General features: G+C 45.0%; 1 protein-coding gene across 1 annotated transcript in view; it reads right to left on the reverse strand.

Annotated features, from left to right (window-relative positions):
* LOC135005972 (uncharacterized) overlaps window positions 1-22,724 on the reverse strand; it is a 242,614-nt gene that overhangs the window by 18,117 nt on the left and 201,773 nt on the right. Inside the window, exons 11-14 of the mRNA XM_063951981.1 lie at window positions 17,444-17,503; window positions 17,187-17,357; window positions 13,744-13,766; window positions 4,380-5,925 (exon numbers count right to left, since the gene is read on the reverse strand). Of these exons, the coding sequence (XP_063808051.1) occupies window positions 4,380-5,925; window positions 13,744-13,766; window positions 17,187-17,357; window positions 17,444-17,503 (1,800 nt within the window). The remainder of the gene's footprint in view (window positions 1-4,379; window positions 5,926-13,743; window positions 13,767-17,186; window positions 17,358-17,443; window positions 17,504-22,724) is intronic.

Consider the following 22,724-nt stretch of genomic DNA (forward strand, 5'->3'; position numbering starts at 1 on the left):
GGAACAATCCGTATTAGAGAAAGGACTTTCATTTGTCCCCACCAGCCCTTTCAATGATTTTGTTTGGAATATTGAGTTACATCAGTTTTCTCGCAAATTAGACGGCAGGAATTCTTTCAATCCAATGCTGTAGATGCTCTCCCAGCTCCATCATTGGATAGTAAGCATCAGAAATTCCTGAACCAACGTTCCCACTCCTCCTTCGACCCCACATCTACGAATGCCTCTATAAAATCTTTTACTAGATTGCTGGGAGATTCCGTTAAAAAATACAATGCGGCCCCAGTTTCACCTAAAGCGCATTGCAACCTTTCGCGGGCAGAATGGGTCGCGCTTAAACAATTGGGGGAATACAGGGACATCGTGATCCATTCGGCGGACAAAGGGGGTGGAGTGGTGGTACTCGACTTGGACTACTACATTATGGAAATTAATAGTCAACTTAATAACACGGACACATATGAGGAACTCCAACAGGACCCCACCATCGAATACCAGAAGGCCTTACTTTCCATTTTAGATAAGGCGAAACAGGAAGGTACCATAACACTGAAGCTACACAAAGCACTGAAACAGGAGCATCCTCTGGTACCCATCTTTTTTACTGTCCCCAAAGTCCATAAGAATCCTCATGTACCTCCGGGTAGACCCATAATAGCAGCACGTGACTCAATTTTCCAACCAGTGTCTATATTTCTGGACAGCATCTTGCAGCCAATGATTCTTAAGCATAAGAATTTCATCAAAGATACCACCTGTTTTATCAATCGCCTCAGGGAGATTAAACAAGTTCCAGCTGGCACCTTGATTTGTGTCGTAGATGTGGTCAGCCTGTACACAAGTATCCCCCATGAGGCCGGTTTGTCAGCTATGGAGGAATTTCTAAGAAATGAGAGGATAGAGACGCTTGACCTTTCACTCTTTATGACCCTTTTACGTCTAACGCTTGAAAAGAATTATTTCCTCTTTAATGGTAAATTTTACCGACAGAAATGTCTCCCCGTCATTCGCTAACATCTTTATGTTTCAGGAGGAGTTTGAAGCGTTCTTTAAAGATGAATCTGTAGCTGCCCATATCCTCCTGTTCACACGGTTTATAGATGATTTGTTCATCTTGTGGACAGGAGGAGTGGATCGGTTCAATTCGCTTATGTTGTCCATCAACTCCAGGGCCTCCAGTATCAAATACACATTTCAGACAAGCACAAGCACGTTGAATTACCTGGATGTCCAAATAACCATTATAGATGGGGCACTACACACCAGTCTTTATTGCAAGCCCACAGACAGAAACACTCTCCTCAAAGCCAGCAGCCACCACCCTAGAGCCCTTAAAGAGGGCCTCCCACGGTCTCAAATGATTAGAGTGTCCCGCATCATTAGTGACCGTAGCACTTTAGAGCAAGAACTGGACAGTATGGTATCCAAATTCATGGAGAGAGGGTATGACAGACGACTCCTCCTTAAGCATAAGGAGGAAGTGATGAAGATCCCCAGGGAGTTGCTTTTAACTTCCAAACCTAAGCAACAAGAATCTGTCATTCCATTTTCCACAAGATATAACACCTCGAGTCCAGTGGTGCAAAGAGCAACTAGAGCCTTATGGCCTATAGTGGCCACTGATAAGTCGCTTCCCTCTTTGAATTGTAAAAGGCCTATGATGTGCTATCAAAGAGGTAGGAACCTTAAGGATACAATAGTTCATTCTGATGTCACGGGCTTTCAAGCCGAACTGGACCGACAAAGACGGCCAGAGTCAGTATTTTTTTGAGAAGAAGCCGGGTTGCTACAAATGCATTAAATGCACTACATGTGAACATATGATCACCGGTTCAAGTTTCAAACACCCTCACCGTGACAAAATTTACAGCATCAAGCATGTCCTTACATGCACTACTACCCACATCATATATATCATTAAATGTCCGTGTAACCTCCACTATGTGGGGAAGTCTATTAGGACCTGCCGAGAAAGGATGGCCCTCCATCGCTCAGCCATTAAACAAGCGCTGCAGGGCAAGGCTTCCGAACAACCGGTGGCTAGACACTTCGCATCTGCCGGCCACACCATGAAGGACTTACGCCATCTTATTATCGACCATGTCCCCAGGCACATCAGAGGTGGCGACAGGGATGGTAGATTGTTACGGTTGGAGACTAGATGGATTTTTGAACTCTGGACCACCAGTCCCTACGGTCTTAATGAGAAATTGAGTCTGAATATTTTCAAATAGCGACCCCTTTCTTCTTTTTAACCCTTTCTTTTCCTACCTCAATATTTCACCCCTGTCCCTTTTTAGGGAATATGTGTATCTTGATCTATTATTGAAACATCAGTCAGAACCCCGATTTAATATATTAGGGGGAATTATATAGAAGTTTTACTTCATAAATTATTTATCTATATAGTCATGTGGGGCCCCAGTGTTCCCATGAATCTTGATCTATAGGCAGTGGGATCGCTTGTGCGATCTTTATTAACACTTAGTATGCGTTCTAAAAGACAATAATCATATCATTACATCTCTGCCTGATGTCTCAGTAGTGGCTTTACCAACTTATTTCTGTTTCTATTATGGTAGCAGGGTACTGTACTAAACAACACTCTTTCTCACTTATACAGCGCCGCAGCCCGGCCGCCTGGCGTCTACGGTTACCAAGGTAACCAGACGCGATACCGATGACGTCATCTAAGGGAGACCGGAAGTGAAGCAGCAGCCAGCGCGGCCGGGCCGGCGTCTGAACACTGAGCGGGATTCTCATGTATTTAAGGTACGTCACTGTTTTTATATACACTTTGTTCACTTTGACAAAGGGGTATTGTGACCCCGAAACGTTAGTCTTCTTTTTGTGGAATACAATTTATCTGCACCTTAAAGTCTCCGAGTGCCGCCTCTTTTTTGCTATTTATATATATATATATATATATATATATATATATATATATATGTTACATCACATAGGTGAACACACAGAAAGACACCAACTTATGGTTGTTCCTATGGCTGTATAAGTGGTGATTATATTATCATATAAGTCAGGCCTGGCCAACCTGTGGCTCTCCAGATGTAGTGAAACTACACATCCCTGCATGCCCTGCCACAGTTTTAGCATTCCCTAATAGCAAAACTGTGGCAAGGCATGATGGGACTTGTAGTTTTACAACAGCTGGAGAGCCACAGGTTGGCCAGGCCTGATATAAGTACACCACACACACACAGTACTCTCAAGTTGAGAAAGTAGTGGGCAGTAATACTCAACTGTCCAGCAATAGCAGGCAGGAGAAATAAGCGTAACCAGGCACAAATAGCAAGGTGTAGGGAAGATAGAGCCCAAACTTCCCTCTCTGTGTCCAAGCCGGAGCAGCAGTGTGCTTTATAAAATGGCTTCCCAGCGTTCTATGGCAGGAGAGGGAGGAGTAATCACCCTGAAGCAGGCAGGTAACTATGTTACAAGCCAGCTCAGGGGTGGGGGAGGGGCTACAGACTATGCCTACCTCCCCTTGGGTGCCTAACCTCCAAGGACCTTGCCCTAAGTCTGCAGTGTGTTCCCTGGTGGCCAAGTGGTAAGCGCAGGGGTCCTTAGCCCCACTGCCTCACACCCCCACACCCCTGGCAGTATCCCAATGCTGAGGTGGATTGCCGCTGTCGACGCTCCCCCTGTCTAACTGGAGGAGCCGTTCCCTTACCTCCCATCTCCGGATGTGGCCTGTGGGAGCTGTGTTGCTTCTTGGAGTCCTGCGGTGGAAGTCACCACCCACTCACTGGTGCTGCCACCACCGGTGCAGGTGATGGAGCGTGGTCCAGACGTCCAGTACCAATTAAAAATGTGCCCTGGCTAGGGAGTGGGGTATACAGTGGGGACAGGAGGCCTGACGGCGGCTGGGTAATTAAAAGTAACCCATCGGTGCCCGGCAGGGCAGTCGAGAGCCGGGACGGGCCCAGGTACTTTTCAAGGGGTGTGGCCTAGTCACAGGAGGTGTGGTCATTTATCTTAGAAACAAATACTGAACAAAATAGCATTTTAAGCACCTCCATAGCCACACTGCAGCCCAGTACAGAGCAGCATTTGCTGGGCTGAGGAAAAGAGCTGCAGCTGCTACTGCTAGGTAAGGGGGAGGGGGCCTGGGCCCCTACTGGACCCTCACTGGGCCCCTGCATCAGACCTGGGCCCGGGTAATTTGTACCTTCTCCCCCCCTCTTTCGGCACCACTGGTGCCCAGACTCCTTCCCATACAGCCTATAACCAGCGTGATTACTCCTGTGCCCCCTAGTGGATGAAAAAGAAAAAAGGTTTAAGTTGAACATAAAACATTAATGTGACAGATCAATGAAAACATTAACGTGACCTGCTTGAAAACATGCAAAAATTTCACAAACCTGTTACAAGTTTCGCTGACATCTCTGATATCTTTGCTGGACTGGGAAAATGTGAAAGTCGTGCTTCTCTATCGGTTTCTGGTGCCCTGACATCAGGACATGTAAAAGCTTGAGGTAGATCTTCCAAAGATGCGTCATCTATGCCAATGAGACTCGTGGTTGGTTGTTCTACATGTACATCTTGGGCAAGAGGAGAGACTAACGTGCTCACATACACATCATGTGTAAGAGAAGAGACTGATGGACATGTTCCTGATATGTCAACATGTACATCTTGTGCAAAAGAGATTGATGGGCATGTTCCCGATGTGCCATCATATACATCTTGTGCAAAAGGAGAGACTAATGGGCATGTTCCTGATGTGCCAACATGTACATCTTGTGCAAGAGAGACTAATGGGCAAAATCCTGATGTGCCACCATCTACGTCTTGTGCAGGGGAAGAGACTGATGGGCATTTTACTGATGTGCCATCAAACTCATATTGTGCATGAGGAGAGATTGATGGGCATGTTCCTGATATGCCACCATATACATCTTGTGCAAGAGGAGAGACTGATGGGCAAGTTCCTGATGTGCCATCATATACATCTTGTGCAAGAGGAGAGACTGATGGGCATGTTTCTGATGTGCCACTATATACATCTTGTGCAAGAGGAGAGACTGATGGGCAAGTTCCTGATGTGCCATCATATACATCTTGTGCAAGAGGAGAGACTGATGGGCATGTTTCTGATGTGCCACCATATACATGTTGTGCAAGAGGAGAGACTGACGGGCAAGTTACTGATGTGCTATCATATACATCTTGTGAAAGAGGAGAGAGTGACGGAATTGTTCCCAATGAATTGGGAACCTTAGTAGATTGTTTATATAAAAGCTTAATTTCTCGTTTTAGCTGTACAGCAAAAGGCATCTTAACATTAGGACAAACCACAGACTTTTCATTCACTGGCCTGTTAAGTTTGATGTAGCCCATAGAATCAGCATGTGATGACTTATTTAAAAGATCATTAGGCATTGCCACTGGTATAATCTCAGCAATACAAGATCCTACAGGCTGTGCCACACACATATCTTCTTCATCATATGTAGAATCTATTAGTTGCGTGGCTAGCCTAACTTTGCAACCAATTGCTTGCGCTGTTAACATAACATTCTCTACAGCCGGTTCATCTATACAATGCTCTGTAATAATTGATCCATCAAGTGACCTCATATGAGATCTGCCATTTGTATGAGTAGTGTTTGGGAGCCATGGGATTAATCTTCTCAGGTGTAACACAATTTTCTTTTCTTCTGTTTTTCCTTTTATACTGGGAGCGCTATTAGTCTCATTAGTTGACGAGCCAACAGGTTGCTCCTTTGTACACTGTTTTATTACAGGAGAAGTTTTTGAAGGACTTGAAATGATTGGGTAAACAGGAACATTAGTGGCAGGCTGCTTCTCTGAATCCATTTCTAAAACAGGATTGTAAAAAGATGGTGCTTCGTCTGTGACTACTGTATTTTCAGCAGTTATATCTTCTGCAACCGTTTCTCCATCCTGAGAGGAAAAAAAAATCCAGTAAGTACAACTCTGTTTACTTCAAAGCCAAATGCAGTTTAGTAATCAATATAAGAAACTTTTAAGGAATACACCCATCAGCCATTTACATCACCTGCCTAATATTGCGTAGGTACCCAAAGCAGCTCTGACCTGTTGAGACGGGTGGTATTCATGTGACCGCCGGTCAGCTGACCGACAGTCACATGACCTCCTCCACGAGCCCGATGGCTCACTTTCCCGATGGTCGGCATGCCGACCAATAGGAACTATTTCCACTCGTGGGTGTCCACGACACCCATAGAGTGGGAATAGAACCTATGGCGACCGCAGGTCGCCACCGAGCCCGCAGCGTGGCGAGCGCAGCGAGCCCGTAAGGGGCTTGTTGCACTCGCCCCTCCCCACCGGGATCCCGGCGTCGGTATGCTGCCGGGATCCCGGCGTCGGTAAGCTGACCGGCGGTCAGAAGAAGCCATACTACACCTGTTGAGACATGGACTCCCAAAGATCTCTGAAGTTGTCCAGTAATATTTGGCATCAAGATGTTAGCAGCAGAATGTAAGTTAATATGGGGCCTCCATGCCTCAGACTTGTTTTTCCAGCACATCCCACAGATGTTCAATCGGATTGAAATCTGGGGACTTTAGAGGCCAAGTCAACCTTGAACTCTTTGTCATGTTCCTCAAACCATTCCTGAACTTTTTTCCAGTATGGCAGGGTCCATTGTCATTCTTGGTTTTGAGCATAGTAATTTGCTTGTTATCTCAGCAGTGAAATATTATAATCGCTTCAGCATAACTGGTGATCAAGCCCACATGGTGAAATGTACGTTCAATGCTATACCGGATTCTCACTGCAGGAGGGAGCGGTTTCCGGCAATGTCTAACCGCAGCTTGCAGCATGGCAACAAACACAATCTTTCTCACTCTTCTTCCTTCTAAGCACTCACACGTCCCCTGCTGGCGCATCTGGATCTTGCAATGCCGCCGGTAACAAGATCCACCTAACACCAGATACAGGGTAACGTAGTGGCGCTGTTCCTATCTTTCAATCAACGTGGCACTTGTCCTTACTCTCACCTGTCATCCGCTCAACGGATGATGACAGGGAGCAGATGAGGCTACAGTACGTGTTATGCAGGCTATACTTCTCCTATACCACAACAACACAATCTTCATTAGGTAATATATATCCAACTCAATGTTTGATTGCTACAAAACAAGATATACTTTGACATTTTTTTATTATGGTAAGGGGAGGTGTGCAACGGGGACACTTGCAGTGATAACAATCGGTAATATTCACTGCATACTCTCCATAGTCACGCCTCGGAAAGGACCATTATAACCAGGGCCAGATTAATAATGGGGCGGATGGAGCTGCAGCTCCAGGACCCCCATCAAAATAGGCCCCAAAGCACATGTTGTGCTGCTGCAGACAGGAAAAAAAAATCCTGCTACAGCAGCCATTCAAACACCATCCAAGGACCTGCCTTACCCCCTGACTGCGACATCCCCCCGGCCACGCCCCCTACCCTTCACCTCGTCCCGCTGCAATGTATGCTCATAGCGGCGCAACGGAAGGTTCACTCACCAGCCCTGGCCTTCCTGCGCCACCCACTGTTGTCAGGACATGTGACATCACGGAGGAGGCACCACCATGTGCCCTGCAGAAAGCCCTGACCTTTGAAGGCAGCAGCAGCACAGTGTCAGCACCTACGGTGAGGAGGGCCCTGCTGGTTGCTGCACTGCGATTTAGGCACTGGCTTTAACACATGGCGCTGTATATATATATATATATATATATATATATATATAGTAATATTACACATTTATAGGTTATACATATATATATATATATATATATATATAAAATGTGTGTGGTGAGTGGTAATATATATATATATATATATATATATGTGTATATATATATATATATATGTGTGTGTGTATATATATATATATATATATATATACACACATATTCATACATATACACAGTACAGGGTACCCTATAGTGCTAAGTGAAAAAATGTAAAAGCAGCACCTCAGGAAGAACCTCCTGTTAGACGAGGTTCAAAAAATAACAACAAACGTATAGATCTGAGGGCGCTAGTCTCTAGTATTGTTCATCACATTAATTTATAAGTAACATAAAAACAACTTTATTAAAAATCAATTTGTGTTTTTATTGTGTACAGAAAATATACATATGGCATCTGTACAGTCTCACAGAGAAGAAGTTCCAAGTTTTATCTGGTTTGTATTTAACTTCCGAAGCAGTTCTTTAACAACAGATAGCATAGGTGAAAATATATTGATGCTATGCTTAATAAAGTTGTTTTTATGTTACTTATAAATTAATGTGATGTAGTACTAGAGACTAGCGCACTCAGATCTATACGTTTGTTGATATATATATATATATATATATATATATCCACGGTGATCCTGCACTCTCATCCCATAAATTCCAACGTTGCGGGTGCTCCTAATGAACCCGGTCAGGTCCACTTGAACAGCAAAATTTCCACTGAGTGGAAGGTGCACTCTCGCTATAATAAATGAAGTCCATTCATAAAAAGACTTTTATTGTGAAAATCCAAAGGCCTTATGAGTCGACGTTTCGGTCCGTATAACGAACCTTTTTCAAGACTAATAGCTCTTTAGGTTAACATCATTCATCATAATCATGTGTCTGTGAAAAAAACAACAAAGTATAGACATATTCACATATGCAGGGAACTACGCCTCCCAGGCCAAATCACATCTGTTCAACTTCCCAGAATAAATTCAACTGTGGATCATCTCACCAGTACCAGATGTGTGTGACCATATTTATTATACACTAATTCACCACCATCACCTGTGACAGAGCCTCCCAGACTCCTAATGCCGTGTAATATAGAAAAAGCTCACCTGAGATCAGATCAAACTAGTCAAAGATTTCTAGCACACTAAAAGATAGCATATCCGGACGCAGCCATACTAGTCTTAGATGTAGGTATAGAATGTGCATCTGGAAATCGAATATCAACAATGAGTTATGCTCAGAGTGGGCAAGGAGTACTCTCTTGTGCTTCGTTTAGGATATTCACTGACATACCTGATCAAACAGATCCTGCTACCATGGTGCAGCTACAGGGTCACGATATACACGACATGCTGCATAAATAATCACAAAAACTACATCTGTATTTCGCTTCAATTTGTGTTCAGTACAAGTAAATCACTAAAAGTATAACACTTACTGGAGTCGGGAGGAGAGTAGGGCGTCCCTGTGCTGCATACCAAATTGCTGCTACGGGACTGCTATTTAAATATCCCGGACCGGAAGTGACCGGATCCGTCATGGGCAACTCGTAAAAACTTCCCTCTAATCTGTATTTGCGATTGATGCCTCGCAAAGGGCTCTCAAAAGCACCTCCGACACGGCTCTCAGGCCGTGCATCACAACCGCCATGTGGGGCCACCCACAGCTGTGTCCGCAAAGGTTACACCGCTGCTCCGGCTGGACGCGGCTTTCATGCGTTCCACCTGCCGGAAGTGCGCTCCACTGAGCCGGAAGTGACACGGGTGTGTTCCCAAAAAACTCAAACGATCTAATAATTCAGTGAGTGGCTTCGAACTTAGGTTCCTAACCTCTCAGGGCTCAATCGGAGTCCTTAATCAAGTGTCTGGGTGTAGTGTATAAAGACGTGTAACATAAATTCGAATGACAAAACAGTATCACAATGATAGCGGTGGGGGACAAAATATTCAACACTTGACAGATGTATAGGCCTGGGGGGTAGTCCTTACAGACGAGCATAGCATAATGGGGCTATAATAAACAAAAAATAAAAAATACAAAAAATGAAAAATAATACGCGAGTAAAGTAAGTGAAATATAAACAATAAAGAAAATAGTAAACATATAACTTTTCTGATGGGGACCGTTAAAGCCTGTTGAAATTAGGCTACCAATATACACACAGGGTTGATATATCAAATAACCATTGCTTCGTATATTCGAAACAAATTGTATACACAGTTTCACAGCCTAGTGTAGTACATTATACGGAGAACGGAGTTACTCGTCCTCCAAGACACAAATATATATCAAATTTCTTAGTAGTAACAGGTCCCAAGATTACAAAAAAGAAATAGAATAAAATAAATGGATAAACACAGGAAAAAGAAAAGGAAACTATTAAACGGTATTACAAAAACACATTAAATGGATTGGACTCGTTAAGTCCTCTGGGGGAGACCGTATCCAACCGATGTATCCAATAGCTTTCGCGTCTCTTCAACAGCAAGGACCGGTCACCTCCAGTAGGACATGGTGGGATCCAATCTATCAATTTACATTTTAAACTAGCAACTTGATGTTTAGCAGTTAAAAAGTGCCTGGCTACCGGTTTATCAGTTTTGCCTGTGATCAATGCAGTATGAATCGAGGACCGATGATTAGCCATCCGGTCTCGGAATGGCCGTGTAGTCAGACCAACGTATACTAACCCGCAAGGACATTTAAGAATGTAAATTACGTGGTCTAACCGGCAATGTAGGTGATATTTTAACTTAATCACCTTACCAGAATGAGGATGATAAAACACTGGACCAGTCAACATAGATCTACATGCGGTGCAGCTACCACAAGAAAAGCTGCCTGGTCTGGACTGCATCACTTGAAATGGGGTCAATTAATTTTTAGGGAACATGGTAGGGCGCATCAATAGTTGTCTAAGGTTCGCGCCTCTACGATAGGCTACCATGGGTGTATTAATTTTGGAAAAGGGAAGATTAGCATCTGAGGCTACAATTGGCCAATGCTTCCTTAGCGATTTCCGTATCGTAGTGGTATTGTCAAACTGCGTAGGAAAGATCATGCGATCTATGCTTTTGTTAGTCTTGCTCTGTTGACCTAAAAAGATCTTAGTTGCTCTATTAAGACATTTAGCTAATGTTCTAGGTGTATATCCTCGACTCAAAAATCGAGAGGTCACCTCTGTACACTGTATGTTTCTACGGTCAGGGTCAGAGTTAATGCGCATGATTCGTAGATACTGTGAAATGGGAAGACTTTCTTTTAAAGCAGGGGGATGAAAACTATCTGCATATGTATGCATATGCACTATATATATATAGTGCATATGCATACATACAATATCCTTTGACTGATCTGACAGCAACATTCTGTCTGACAGAATCCTGGTAGCAGGTTGCCAAGCATCGGGCCCGGTGGCTCGCTGCGCTCGTCACAGGTTCTATTCCCAGTCAGTTGGTGGTGTGGATCCACCAACCGAGTGGGAATACGGAGCCGGTGTGGGGATTCCGGGTGCCGGTTTATCGAAAAGTGTCTGGATTCTGGTGTTAGTGTCCAGAACTCCGGGATCCTGACAGCTGGTTAACTGACTGCATCCCATATACATATATATATATATATATATATATATATATATACAGTACACATGTGTATATATATATATATATATATATATATATATAGTGAAAACAGAGTGCCAGTCTCTCTCTGCAAATATATATATGCAGGACCACAACTACGGTAAGGCTCTGTGGGTGCAACTGACCGCATTCCCTCTCAATCCCCTTTGTGTGTCTGTCTGTCCCTCTCCCTCTGTCCCGCCCATGGCATAGAGCTTGTCTCCATGCCCGATACCTGCACTTGCTGGGGGGTGGGGCAGTGCAGCATGTCTGGATCCCCAGTCCGGCAGGCGGGGGACTCTGGCGCTTGGCACTCTGTCATTGGCTCCCCATTCCTGCTGCATAGCAGCATGGTCGGTGGAGAGCTGCAAGGCAATGGGGTCCCTTCAACATACCCATTGGAGACAATGTCCAGCATGTCCGACTGATACAATATTTTCCGAATGTAAAGTTGCCCGCATCGGGCAGTGTATGTTCTACTGCGGCCGACCGACAAACAAATGTCTCCTCTCTGGGGGCAGAGCACCGATATCACAGTCCGTACACTGTGAGAGATCTCACAGTATATGTGCCTGAAACCTGCACTGTCCGATGCTGCCTGAAAAAATGCCTGTCGGCCTGATAGGCATTTTATCTGTATGTGTATGCCCAGCATAAGGACTGTGTATACAGATATTGAAAGTTGGCATCTCAGTCCCTGCACATCTGGACGCATACTTGGACACAAGGGAAGGGCTTTGTCGCTGCATTTGCATAAAGGCGCAGATGTGCAGCCGTGAGTACTGCTGAAACTGCTTCTACGTGTGCTTTCCTGTTCTGTTTGTTGTACCATGGAGATATATTTTCTGCGTAAGTTTACTTTTTGTTTGTTTCAATAATTGATTTGTTGGAGATAATTGTGCATTTAAGTGCTGAGAGTTTGCTATTTCCCAAACACATGCATTCACACACACATAAAATATATATACAGAACTGATCACACCTCCATATCAGTAGCCAAACACATGCCATGCCAGTCAAACCCCATGCGGTGGTACTCAGTAGGCCTTTTAGAAATTTCAGCTCCAGGCCAATGAGGACCTTAATCTGGCACTGATGATGAGGAGGAGCCCATACACACGTAGGCCTGTCCCTCTGCTACCAGCCCGCAGACTGCACTGTCTGAGACTCTTGGACAGCTGCTGGGGTGCCAGCGAAAGATCTCAAAGCACAGCTCTTATCGGGAGAGCTGTCCTTTGCGATTCTAATTGCATATGTTATATGCGATCAGTATGTAGTATGTGACATAATGTTCCATCATGGGTTAATACATCCCACCCAGCAAGTAGCCTGCAGTTTGTTTTATGTTGTCAAGTTGAATGGTTCTTTGCTTTCGGACAATCGGATCAACATTTGGATTGCACCTCTAGTGTGTAGAATTTATTAAACGACAAAAATGTTCCTGTCACTTTTTACTGTATCTGCTATGGGTGCTCCTCAGGTAATACCAAGAACCATGGATTAATATTTATTTACAACCATGAAGATCAGAAACTCCCGTGCGAAGGACCGGTAGAACAGCTAGTACTGTACTGTATATTTCCAAAAACCAATATATTTATTTTTTCTCGAAGTCTGTTAGATTCAATGTCACATTAAAGCTAGAAAAAAAAAATGTCTGATATGATTTATCTTGATCTATGTTGTTTCCAGGTATACTGTACATCACAAAAGCCTGCAAATTCAATACAAGTGTGTATCATTTTCCATCCACTTTCCTATGACCACTAGACTCACAATTGCCTTATCCTGGTACACAAATGTCTGTTGGTTGGCCACAGTAGGGCATACACTGCCCGATGGGGCCGACTTTCAGCTTGGAAAATATTGCATCAGACGGATGTGCTGGACAATACAGCATGCCCAACTGATATTTTCGGATTGGTCACCCGCATACACGCAACAATTATCTGGGTGATCCTTCAATATTGGGTGGATCAGTCAGATAATTGTAGCGTGTATACCCAGCATTAGGGATTGACCAAGATATCTATAAAGAATTCTCGTGGTTCATGTACAGTATTTATAGTCCTAATTGCTCTGCCACAGTCAATGTTATTACCTAGAGGTAAAGTAAGGAACAGTTGGTCCAATACATGTAACCTTGGAAGTAATCACACAGGGCAAGATGTATCATAGGAAAAAATACAATATATCCTCCAAAAACTGTATGCTTCCGAGGATTACTGTATGTATCCACAGGGTTTGCAGCCGATATCGGAGAGAAATCAGCCGCAGTCCCGGAGAACAGCAGTCCCTGAAAATGATATGCTCACAGTTATTTGCAACATATGTACAGTATAACATTGCATGTGCATACATAATAAGATCATTTTGATTGTTTACTTACTTTTAATTGTTCAGGTGACTCTTCTAAAGATAAATTAGAAGGTAACAGGTTTTACACATATTGTAGAACAGCAATATTACTCATTACAGCATAAAATGATTGACAATTTTACTAGGCACAACTAACTAACTACAAGTTGATTTCCCTTTGTCATTGCAGAACAGCTTGGGATGGGATTCAGTTAAAATTAGAGATGAGCGGGTTCGGATTTACTCGGTTCTTTACGACAGAATTATCGACATTTCTTATTTTCTGGATATTTCTTGTTGGCTATCCAAAACACGTGACGTCCGATAGCCAATAAGGAGATTTGGGTAAATCCGAGTAAAACCGAACCCGCTCATCTCTAGTTAAGTGCCAGCTATCGGGATCCCAGCACTCAGGATACCAACACCGGAATCCGGAGAGCCAGCATTATACTGGTGGACGGAATCCCGACACCCACCTGGAATACCCACTCAGTTGGTGGGAATAGAACCTATGGCGAGCAAAGCTCGCCACCGTGCCTGAAACGTTGCGAGCGGCCTCGCTGCCATGATTTCTGCAGACGGGGTGCCGCTGTCGCTATACTGACAGCCCGTCAGACGGTTTTTCATACCGGATCCCTTGGGGCATGGACTCAACAAGGACAAGCACTCATCAGTGTTACAGTGATATGCTGGACTATGTTGTTTTCAATGTGTTCCATAGTTGTTAAAATTTGGCTAGTGGCGGGTCTCAGCTGTGAAAAGCTAATTTTGGATTGGACTCCGATCTAGGGGTAAATTTACTAAGAGTCGGTTTTGATGTTTAGGCGAATTTTTTGTCGATTTTGAAAATCGGGAATTTGCTAAAGGCAAAATCGACTTCAAATAGGCTGTAATCTGACTTTAGACTTAAATAGACCACTGTTTCTATAACAGACTGCTAGACAAACCCCTAATTTACTAACAGCCTGTTTGAGAACCGATTCAAAATTGACCAGAAATCACTCAAATAAATAGATATTACAACAATATCTGCTACTTGTATTCTTATACTGTGATTATTAGTTGGCGCCAACCAAAACCTGCCTTTTAAACACCATTTATTCTGGGACTGGATCACTCTATTGGGACAATCTAGTATAATTATTACTGTATTTAAACATTGATGCTGATTTACTGCCCTAAATAAGTCTGTGTAGTGCTGATTACTTTCCTGAAATACCATGATAATTAATATGTTATCATGGCAGCGGATTCGGTTTTACTCGGTTCTCAAAACCGAATCTTATTGGCTCACGGATGTCACGTGTTTTGGATAGCCAATAAGATTCGGTTTTGAGAACCGAGTAAAACCGAGTAAAACCGAATCCGCTCATCACTATGAAATACTGATGTTGGATTACTACCCAAATAACTTTGTTTGGTGTTGATTACCTTCTAGCAATACCGTAATACCCAGCAGTCACACGCCGTGGGTCTATAAGCTTTCCAACTTTGTATAAACCTGGTATTGCATTTTGTCAGCAAGTCAGACCTTAAATTTGGTCCCAGGTTTTATTTTATAACTAGTACTTTTCAGTACTATATTTGTACATTGTGTGTATCTGTGTGTGTTTTGTATGTACTCTCATTGAGACTGCATTTTATATTTATTATCATTAAAAGTTACGTTTTATACAGATCTGTTTTTTAAGGTAGGCGAGTACTCCAACCAGGAGAGTACTTTTCTTTTGTTTTCCATATTATTTACGGCTACTGTCTGTGCCTCAATACCTGTAGCCCCCCGGCTACAGTTATTATTAAAGGATGCAATCAGGATCCCGGCTGTCGGTATCCCGAAAGTCAGAATATGGACGCCGGAATACTGACCCTATTCTGAATGCTGACACCAGCATCCAGAATGGGTACACCATCCCAGCGCCGGAATACCGACAGCCGGGATCACGAACGAGGACAGACCGCATGACTAGTCAGGTGAGCAGTGTGTGTGTGTGTGTGTGTGTGTGTGTGTGTGTGTGTGTGTGTGTGTGTAGGGGGGGGTGTTAGGTTTAGACTATGGTGGCAGGTTTAGGGTTAGGCTGTGTCCCGGGGGGGGGGGGGGGGTTTGGGTTTTAGGGTTAGGATGCGGGGAGGAGGGTTCTGGATAGGCACCCCCCTCGGAGGGCTACGGTTAGGCTGGGGGGACAGGGGGTTAGGTTTAGGCTCCTACTGGGGGTGGTTAGAGTTAGGCAACAAGGGGGAAGGTTAGGGTTAGTCTGCAGGTAGGGAGAATTTGGGGGTTGGGGGGAGGGGGGAACACCCCTTACTCACCCATGTCAGCTTCTCAAGCATCGGGATCCCGGTGTCGGTATTACTACCTCCGGCAAATCATACTGATCCCGTTATTAAGACTATGTAAAGAATCTGAGATTGTTTGTAAATGTAGATTTTAGTGCCTGTTTTGACATCTTTGTGTCTCTAAAAAAATCAACCTTAGTTTTTTGAAAAGAACTAATAGCTGAAATAATATCTGAATTACTTTCTCATGCAGGTGTTGTAGGTGTGTGTCACCAGGGGCGTCTCTACAGAGGATTGGGCCCGTGTGCACCTCCGGGTGGGCCTCCTCCTCTGAACGGCGCTGCAGATTCCGGAATTGTGCTGCAGTCTACTGTGCATGTGCAGGTCTCCAAAAACACAGCGCCCGCCATGACCCGGAGACCAAATTGGCTACCGCGCATGCGTGGTGGCCATTTTGGTGGCAATTTACGCCGCGATCGCTGTGCCTGCTGCTGGACTCTGGTAAGGTAACTGGGTGCAGTGTGTGCGGTGTGGGATCCCCTGGACCCAGGAGCCTGTATGCACCGCACACATTGCACCCATTATAGAAACGCCAATGTGTCTGGCCTTCCTTGTGCTGCTGATTCAGCCACATCTTCCAGTGGTTGAGACTGGCATTAAGTGTAGAGTGAACGTTTGCTCATCATCCACAGGTGGGTTTTCTTGTTTCTATTATTGTCCCCAAACAGTGAGATCAGGGCAGACTAGGCGGGCAAATGGTTCTTATCTGACATCAAATTCTATGTTTCTATGTTTACGTTTCTATATAGTAAGTGCTGTTGTCCATAGCAACCATTAAGATTATAGCCAGAATTTTTGTGTTGTGTTTTTATAGACATATTCTGTTTGGTTGCTATGGGCAACAACAACACTTGTATGTTTTTAAAGCTTTACTAATTCTACACCTTTGATGGTGAAAATTAGGGAAAGATCTATTAAACCCTTGAACAAAATAAAGCTTTATTACCATAACAAAAAACACTGATGACCTCATTGTTGTAAGTTATATTTTTTTTAAAAAAGTAGTAGGTAATGTTTTAAAAAAAATCCTTCATCCCTCTATGTTAAAAAGAAAAGTGATTAATTGCGCTCAAAATATATGTATACTCTCCATAAATAACATTTCATTATTTTTTACTTTACAGGATGTTGCTCCCTTACCAGATGCCTCAACAAGAGTTGATTCCACATCTGTCTCAAACTGCATCTCACCATCACTTCCTACAGAGGCAGCTGCCAGCGTGATATAGGGCGCTTGTCTCTGTGTCGGCTGATGTGTCGTTGTCGACTGCTGTCGCAGTGCAGGTTGCAGTCTCTGTGTTCCTGAAGTCCCTTTATTGCATTTTTAAAGATAGAAAAAAAATATAACCTTGTGTCATCAACATGCGTCATAACAAAATGTTTTCTTTTTTAAATACCTGTCTTTGGCTCTTCCTGATTTAATGATTGGCTTTCAGGAGGGCATCTCCCAGACACTGCTGAAAATAAACATTATGGTTTTTTGAAGATTGATTTTTTCATCAAACATAGCATACAGTTACTCAAAATTAATTGACTAATGTATGTAATCTGACAGCATGTAGTCATTTATGTATGTGTTAGCAAAGTTAATTAAGTGTAACATATTTTTAATGGTGTATGTACAGTATGTTTTTCACATATTACTCACCATGCTGTGTAGGGCATGGTGGGTCATCCGTGTTGTGGACATTCAACCCAGTTATGAGCTCAGCAGGCATTATATTCCTGAGTGGCTCCTCATATTCCAGGTAGTCCTGGTAAAAGGGTGAGCCACCTCCAGTTTGCCCTACATCCCTCCTTTCTTTTGCCGTCTTGGGCTTAACTCTCTGCTTAATATCAGAGAACCGCTTAATGGCCCTCATTCCGAGTTGATCGCTTGCTAGCTATTTTTTGCAGAGCAGCGATCAGATAAGCGCCACCTCTAGGGGAGTGTATTTTTGCTTTGCAAGTGTGCGAACGCTTGTGCAACCGAGCGGGACGAAAAAGTTTTTTTGCAGTTTCTGAGTAGCTCTGGACTTATTTAGCCCTTGCAATCTCTTCAGCCTGTCCAGTCCCGGAATTGACGTCAGACACCCACCCTGCAAACGCCTGGACACGCCTGCGTTTTCCCTACCACTTCCAGAAAACGGTCAGTTGACACTCACAAACGCTTCTTCCTTTCAATCTTCTTGCGATCGGTTGTGCAAATAGATTAGTTGCTAGAAGCATTGCACAGCAACAATGCTGTTTGTACCCGTACGACGCGCATGCGCATTGTGGTGCATACGCATGCGCAGTAGTAATCTGATCACTGCGCTGCGAAAAACTGCAGCGAGCGATCAACTCGGAATGAGGGCCAATGGACTGCTTTTTAGTGCGTCAAAATTGTCCCATAGCATTTACTGCATCTATTGTAGCCTTCAACATCTGGCCTTTGCACCTACCTGTTGTTCTTGCTGCAAGCCTACCAAGTAGGCATTCATGGTTAGAAACTAAAGTAGTGACTAAGACCACATTCTCATCAAAGGAAAAACAGACATTGCGTCCAGACTTAGCAAGCCTGTCATCATCTGACTGGGACTCCGCTCCTCCTCCTGCATAGGCTCATCAGTCTCAGCCTCCTCCCTAATCTCCTCTGTCTGCCCCTCCTTTCAACCTCCCTATCCTCCTCCTGTCACACCCTATCCTCCTGTCTCTGCCTACTCCTGTCACCCCCTATCCTCCTACCTCTGCCTCCTCCTGTCAGCTTCCCTATACTCCACATCGCATAAGAAATTAAGTTTTAACCTTAAAATTCGCACCCTATTACATACATTTGCGATTTTTAGCAAAAACTCGCTAGTTACACACGTGCGATTTGGTGCGGTTTTTAGACACCTAAAATATCGCACCCTATTACATCTACAGTAGCCTCATATGTTAGACAGACATTAGGTCAACAGGTCAAAAGGTCGATATGAAAAGGTAGACAGTACAAAATGACAACAGGGTCAAAAGATAGATAGGGTCAAAAGGTCGATATGAAAATGATTGACATAGAAAATGTAGACACGGGTTATTTTTTAAACAATTTTACACGTATTTGGACTATTTCATACCTTCTCTATCCATGTCAGCACAGGGCCGGCTCTAGGCATGTTCGAACAGAGCGGCCGCGCAGGGCGCCACCCTTAATGGGCGCCGCGCTCTGGCGCCGCCATGTTCGAACATGGAGCCGGCCCTGCTCTGCAGCATCGTGTGACTTGAATGCGCTATACGCGCTGAGCGGCGCCGGTGTCTAACGTCAGACGCCGGCACCGCGCAGCGCGCACAGCGCACTCAAGCGCCTTGGACTTGGAGGCTTCCTGGTCGCCCGCCAGCACCCCCGCACCCGGACCCGGACCTGCACTGCCGCACCCGGACAGCAGTACTCCTCCCCCTCCAACGCCGCAGGTATTTGGGGGGGGCGGCTGAGTGAATCATTTATGGATGGCACTGTGGGGGCATTTATCTGGCACTGTGGGGGCGTTTATCTGGCACTGTGGGGACATTTATCTGGCACTGTGGCACTGGGGGCATTTATCTGGCACTGTGGGGGCATTTACCAGGCACTGTGGGGACATTTATCTGGCACTGGGGGCATTTATCTGGCACTGTGGGGTGGCACTGGGGGCATTTATCTGGCACTGTGGGGACATTTATCTGGCACTGTGGGGGCATTTATCTGGCAGTGTGGGGACATTTATCTGGCACTGTGGGCATTTACCTGGCACTGTGGGGACATTTATCTGGCACTGGGGGCATTTATCTGGCACTGTGGGCATTTATCTGGCACTGTGGGGACATTTATCTGGCACTGTGGCTGTGGGAACATTTATCTGGCACTGTGGGGGCATTTATCTGGCACTGTGGGGGCATTTATCTGGCACTATGGGGACATTTTGGCACTGTGGGGGCATTTATCTGGCACTGTGGGGGCATTTATCTGGCACTGTGGGGACATTTAGCTGGCACTGTGGGGACATTTATGTAGCACTGTGGGGGCATTTATGTAGCACTGTGGGGGCATTTATCTGGCACTGTGGGGGCATTTATCTGGCACTGTGGGGACATTTATCTGGCACTGTGGGGGCATTTATCTAGCACTGTGGGGGCTTTTCTGTATCTACATATCTGGCACTGTGTGGCCATTTATGTATCTGGCATTGCTGGGGGGCATGTCATGTGTTGCTGGCACTGCTGGGGGGCATGTCATGTGTAGCTGGCACGGCTGGGGAGCATATCATGTAGTGTTCCCGCTAGGCGTCTGTGGCTAGGCAAAGTGTCTAACGTGCTCTGCCTGGCGCAAAGTGTCTAACGTGCTCTGCCTGGCGCAAAGTGTCTAACGTGCTCTGCCTGGCGCAAAGTGTCTAACTTGCTCTGCCTGGCGCAAAGTGTCTAGGAGGTTCTACCTGGTGCAGTCTGTATTAACTGCACTACTGTGTGGTGTAATGCGAATTGCCACTTATGTGGCCACGCACCTTCCCCACGAAGCAACGCCCCTAAATTTTTGCTGCGCGCCTTCGGCGCGCACTGTCCATGCTTTCCCATGTAGGTAGATGAGCACCAAGCATTACAGTATGTACATCATTTTGCCCTCCTAACTTAAAAATGTGCCCTCCCTGCCCTAAAAAGTGAACACTATCGTGTAGCTGGCACTGCTGGGGGGCATATTGTGTGTAGCTGGCACTGCTGGGGGGCATATCATGTCTATCTGGCACTGCACATTGTGTATCTGGCACTATACTGGAGACATTATGTGTATCTGGCACTATACTGGAGACATTGTGTGTAAGGAACACTACTGTGGCTGTTATGTGTAAGGCTGCTAATTGTGTGCGTAGAGGGGGTGTGAAAACATATTTATTTATAGTCTAATAATATGAAGTTATGAGGCCACACCCACTTTCCAAGAGGCCACGCCCACTTTTCCTGGAGCGCGCGCATAATGGAGGGGTGGGGCGCTTTTACATGTTTTCGCTCAGGGTGCTAGTAGGCCTGGAGCCGGCCCTGTGTCAGCATAAAGTTGGTTATGAAGCATGGCGAGCAAAGCGAGCCCTGCGAGGGGATTCCTTTCTACCATTGGGGGTCCCAGATGACAAAACTATCCACACAAACCTCAAAAATGCAAAAAAAGTTGTCTACCTTTTTTTTTTTATGTCAACCATTTTCATGTCAACCTTTTGACCCTGTCGACCTTTTGACCATGTCAACCTTTTGGCCTTCTAATATGTGGTGTCTATCTACTGACAGTCTAACTAACTCTATATGTTATACCACACCCAGCAGCCGGAGGCAGGAGCTCACTCCTGAGCTCCGACTTCCGGCTCTGGCAGTGTGCTGTGCGCTATGGAAGAGATGTCATGACGTCTCTCCCATAGTTCAGAGGAGCCGGTGGTCAGAAGGATGGCATCGGTAGGACGCAGGAGCGGGGCTTAAGGTTAGTACTGTGTTTAATTTTTTTATTTGTGTGTGCAAGCTGCACTACTACAGGAGGCATAACTACTGGAGGGCATTACTACATGGGGGCATTACCACTGCGGGTAATACTACATGGGGGCATTACTACATGGGGGCATTACCACTGGGGGCAATACTGCAGGGGACATTACTACTGGGGGCATTACTACTGAGGGCATTACTACAAGGGGCAATGCTACTGGAGGACATTACTACTGGGGGCATTACTACTGAGGGCACTACTACAGGAGGTATAACTACTGGGGGGCATTACTACATGGGGGCATTACCACTGGGGGTAATACTAAAGGGGGCATTACCACTGGGGGTAATACTACTGGAGGCATTACTACTGAGGGCTCTACTACAGGGGGCAATACTACTGGAGGGCATTACTACATGGGGGCATTACTACTGGGGGAATTATGACTGAGAGCACTACTACAGGGGGCAATACTACTGGAGGGCATTACTACATGGGGGCATTACCACTGGGGTAATACTACTGGGGATATTACTACTGAGGGCACTACTACAGGGGGCATAACTACTGGAGTTCATTACTACATGGGGGCATTACCACTGGGGGTAATACTACAGGGGGCATTATTACATGGGGGCAATACTACAAGGGACATTACTACTGGGGGCATTACTACTGAGGGCAATACTACATGGGGCATTACCACTGGGGACAATACTACTGGGGTCATTACTATTGAGAGCACTACTGCAGGGGCAATAATACTAAGGGCAATACTACACAGGGGCATTACTACTTGGGGCAATACTACACAGGGGCAATACCACTGGGGGCAATACTACACAGGGGCATTATCACTGGGGGCACTACAAATGAGGGCATTGCATAGGGGGCACTTCATAAGGGGCATCACTCCAGGGGACATAAGGGGCACTACTACTACAGTGGGCTTTGCATAATGAGCACTACTACTTTGGGCATTGTATACGTGGCACTACTGCTGTGGGCATTATGTGTATTTGGGGTGCTACTACTGTGGACTTTGTGTATAAGGGCCACTAGTGTGTGTCACAACATAAATAAGGGACACTACTATGTGTTGTAAAGTGAATAAGATTGTACTACTGTGCGGCGTAATTTTATTTTTATTTATTTTTTATTTTTTGGGGGGGTGACATTTCCCCATCCTTCCCCTGTGTAGGAATGGGAAATATTGGACGGTTGGCTATGAGCAGTGC

Source organism: Pseudophryne corroboree, chromosome 2, assembly GCF_028390025.1.
Source record: "Pseudophryne corroboree isolate aPseCor3 chromosome 2, aPseCor3.hap2, whole genome shotgun sequence".
In the NCBI taxonomy this organism is placed as follows: domain Eukaryota; kingdom Metazoa; phylum Chordata; class Amphibia; order Anura; family Myobatrachidae; genus Pseudophryne; species Pseudophryne corroboree.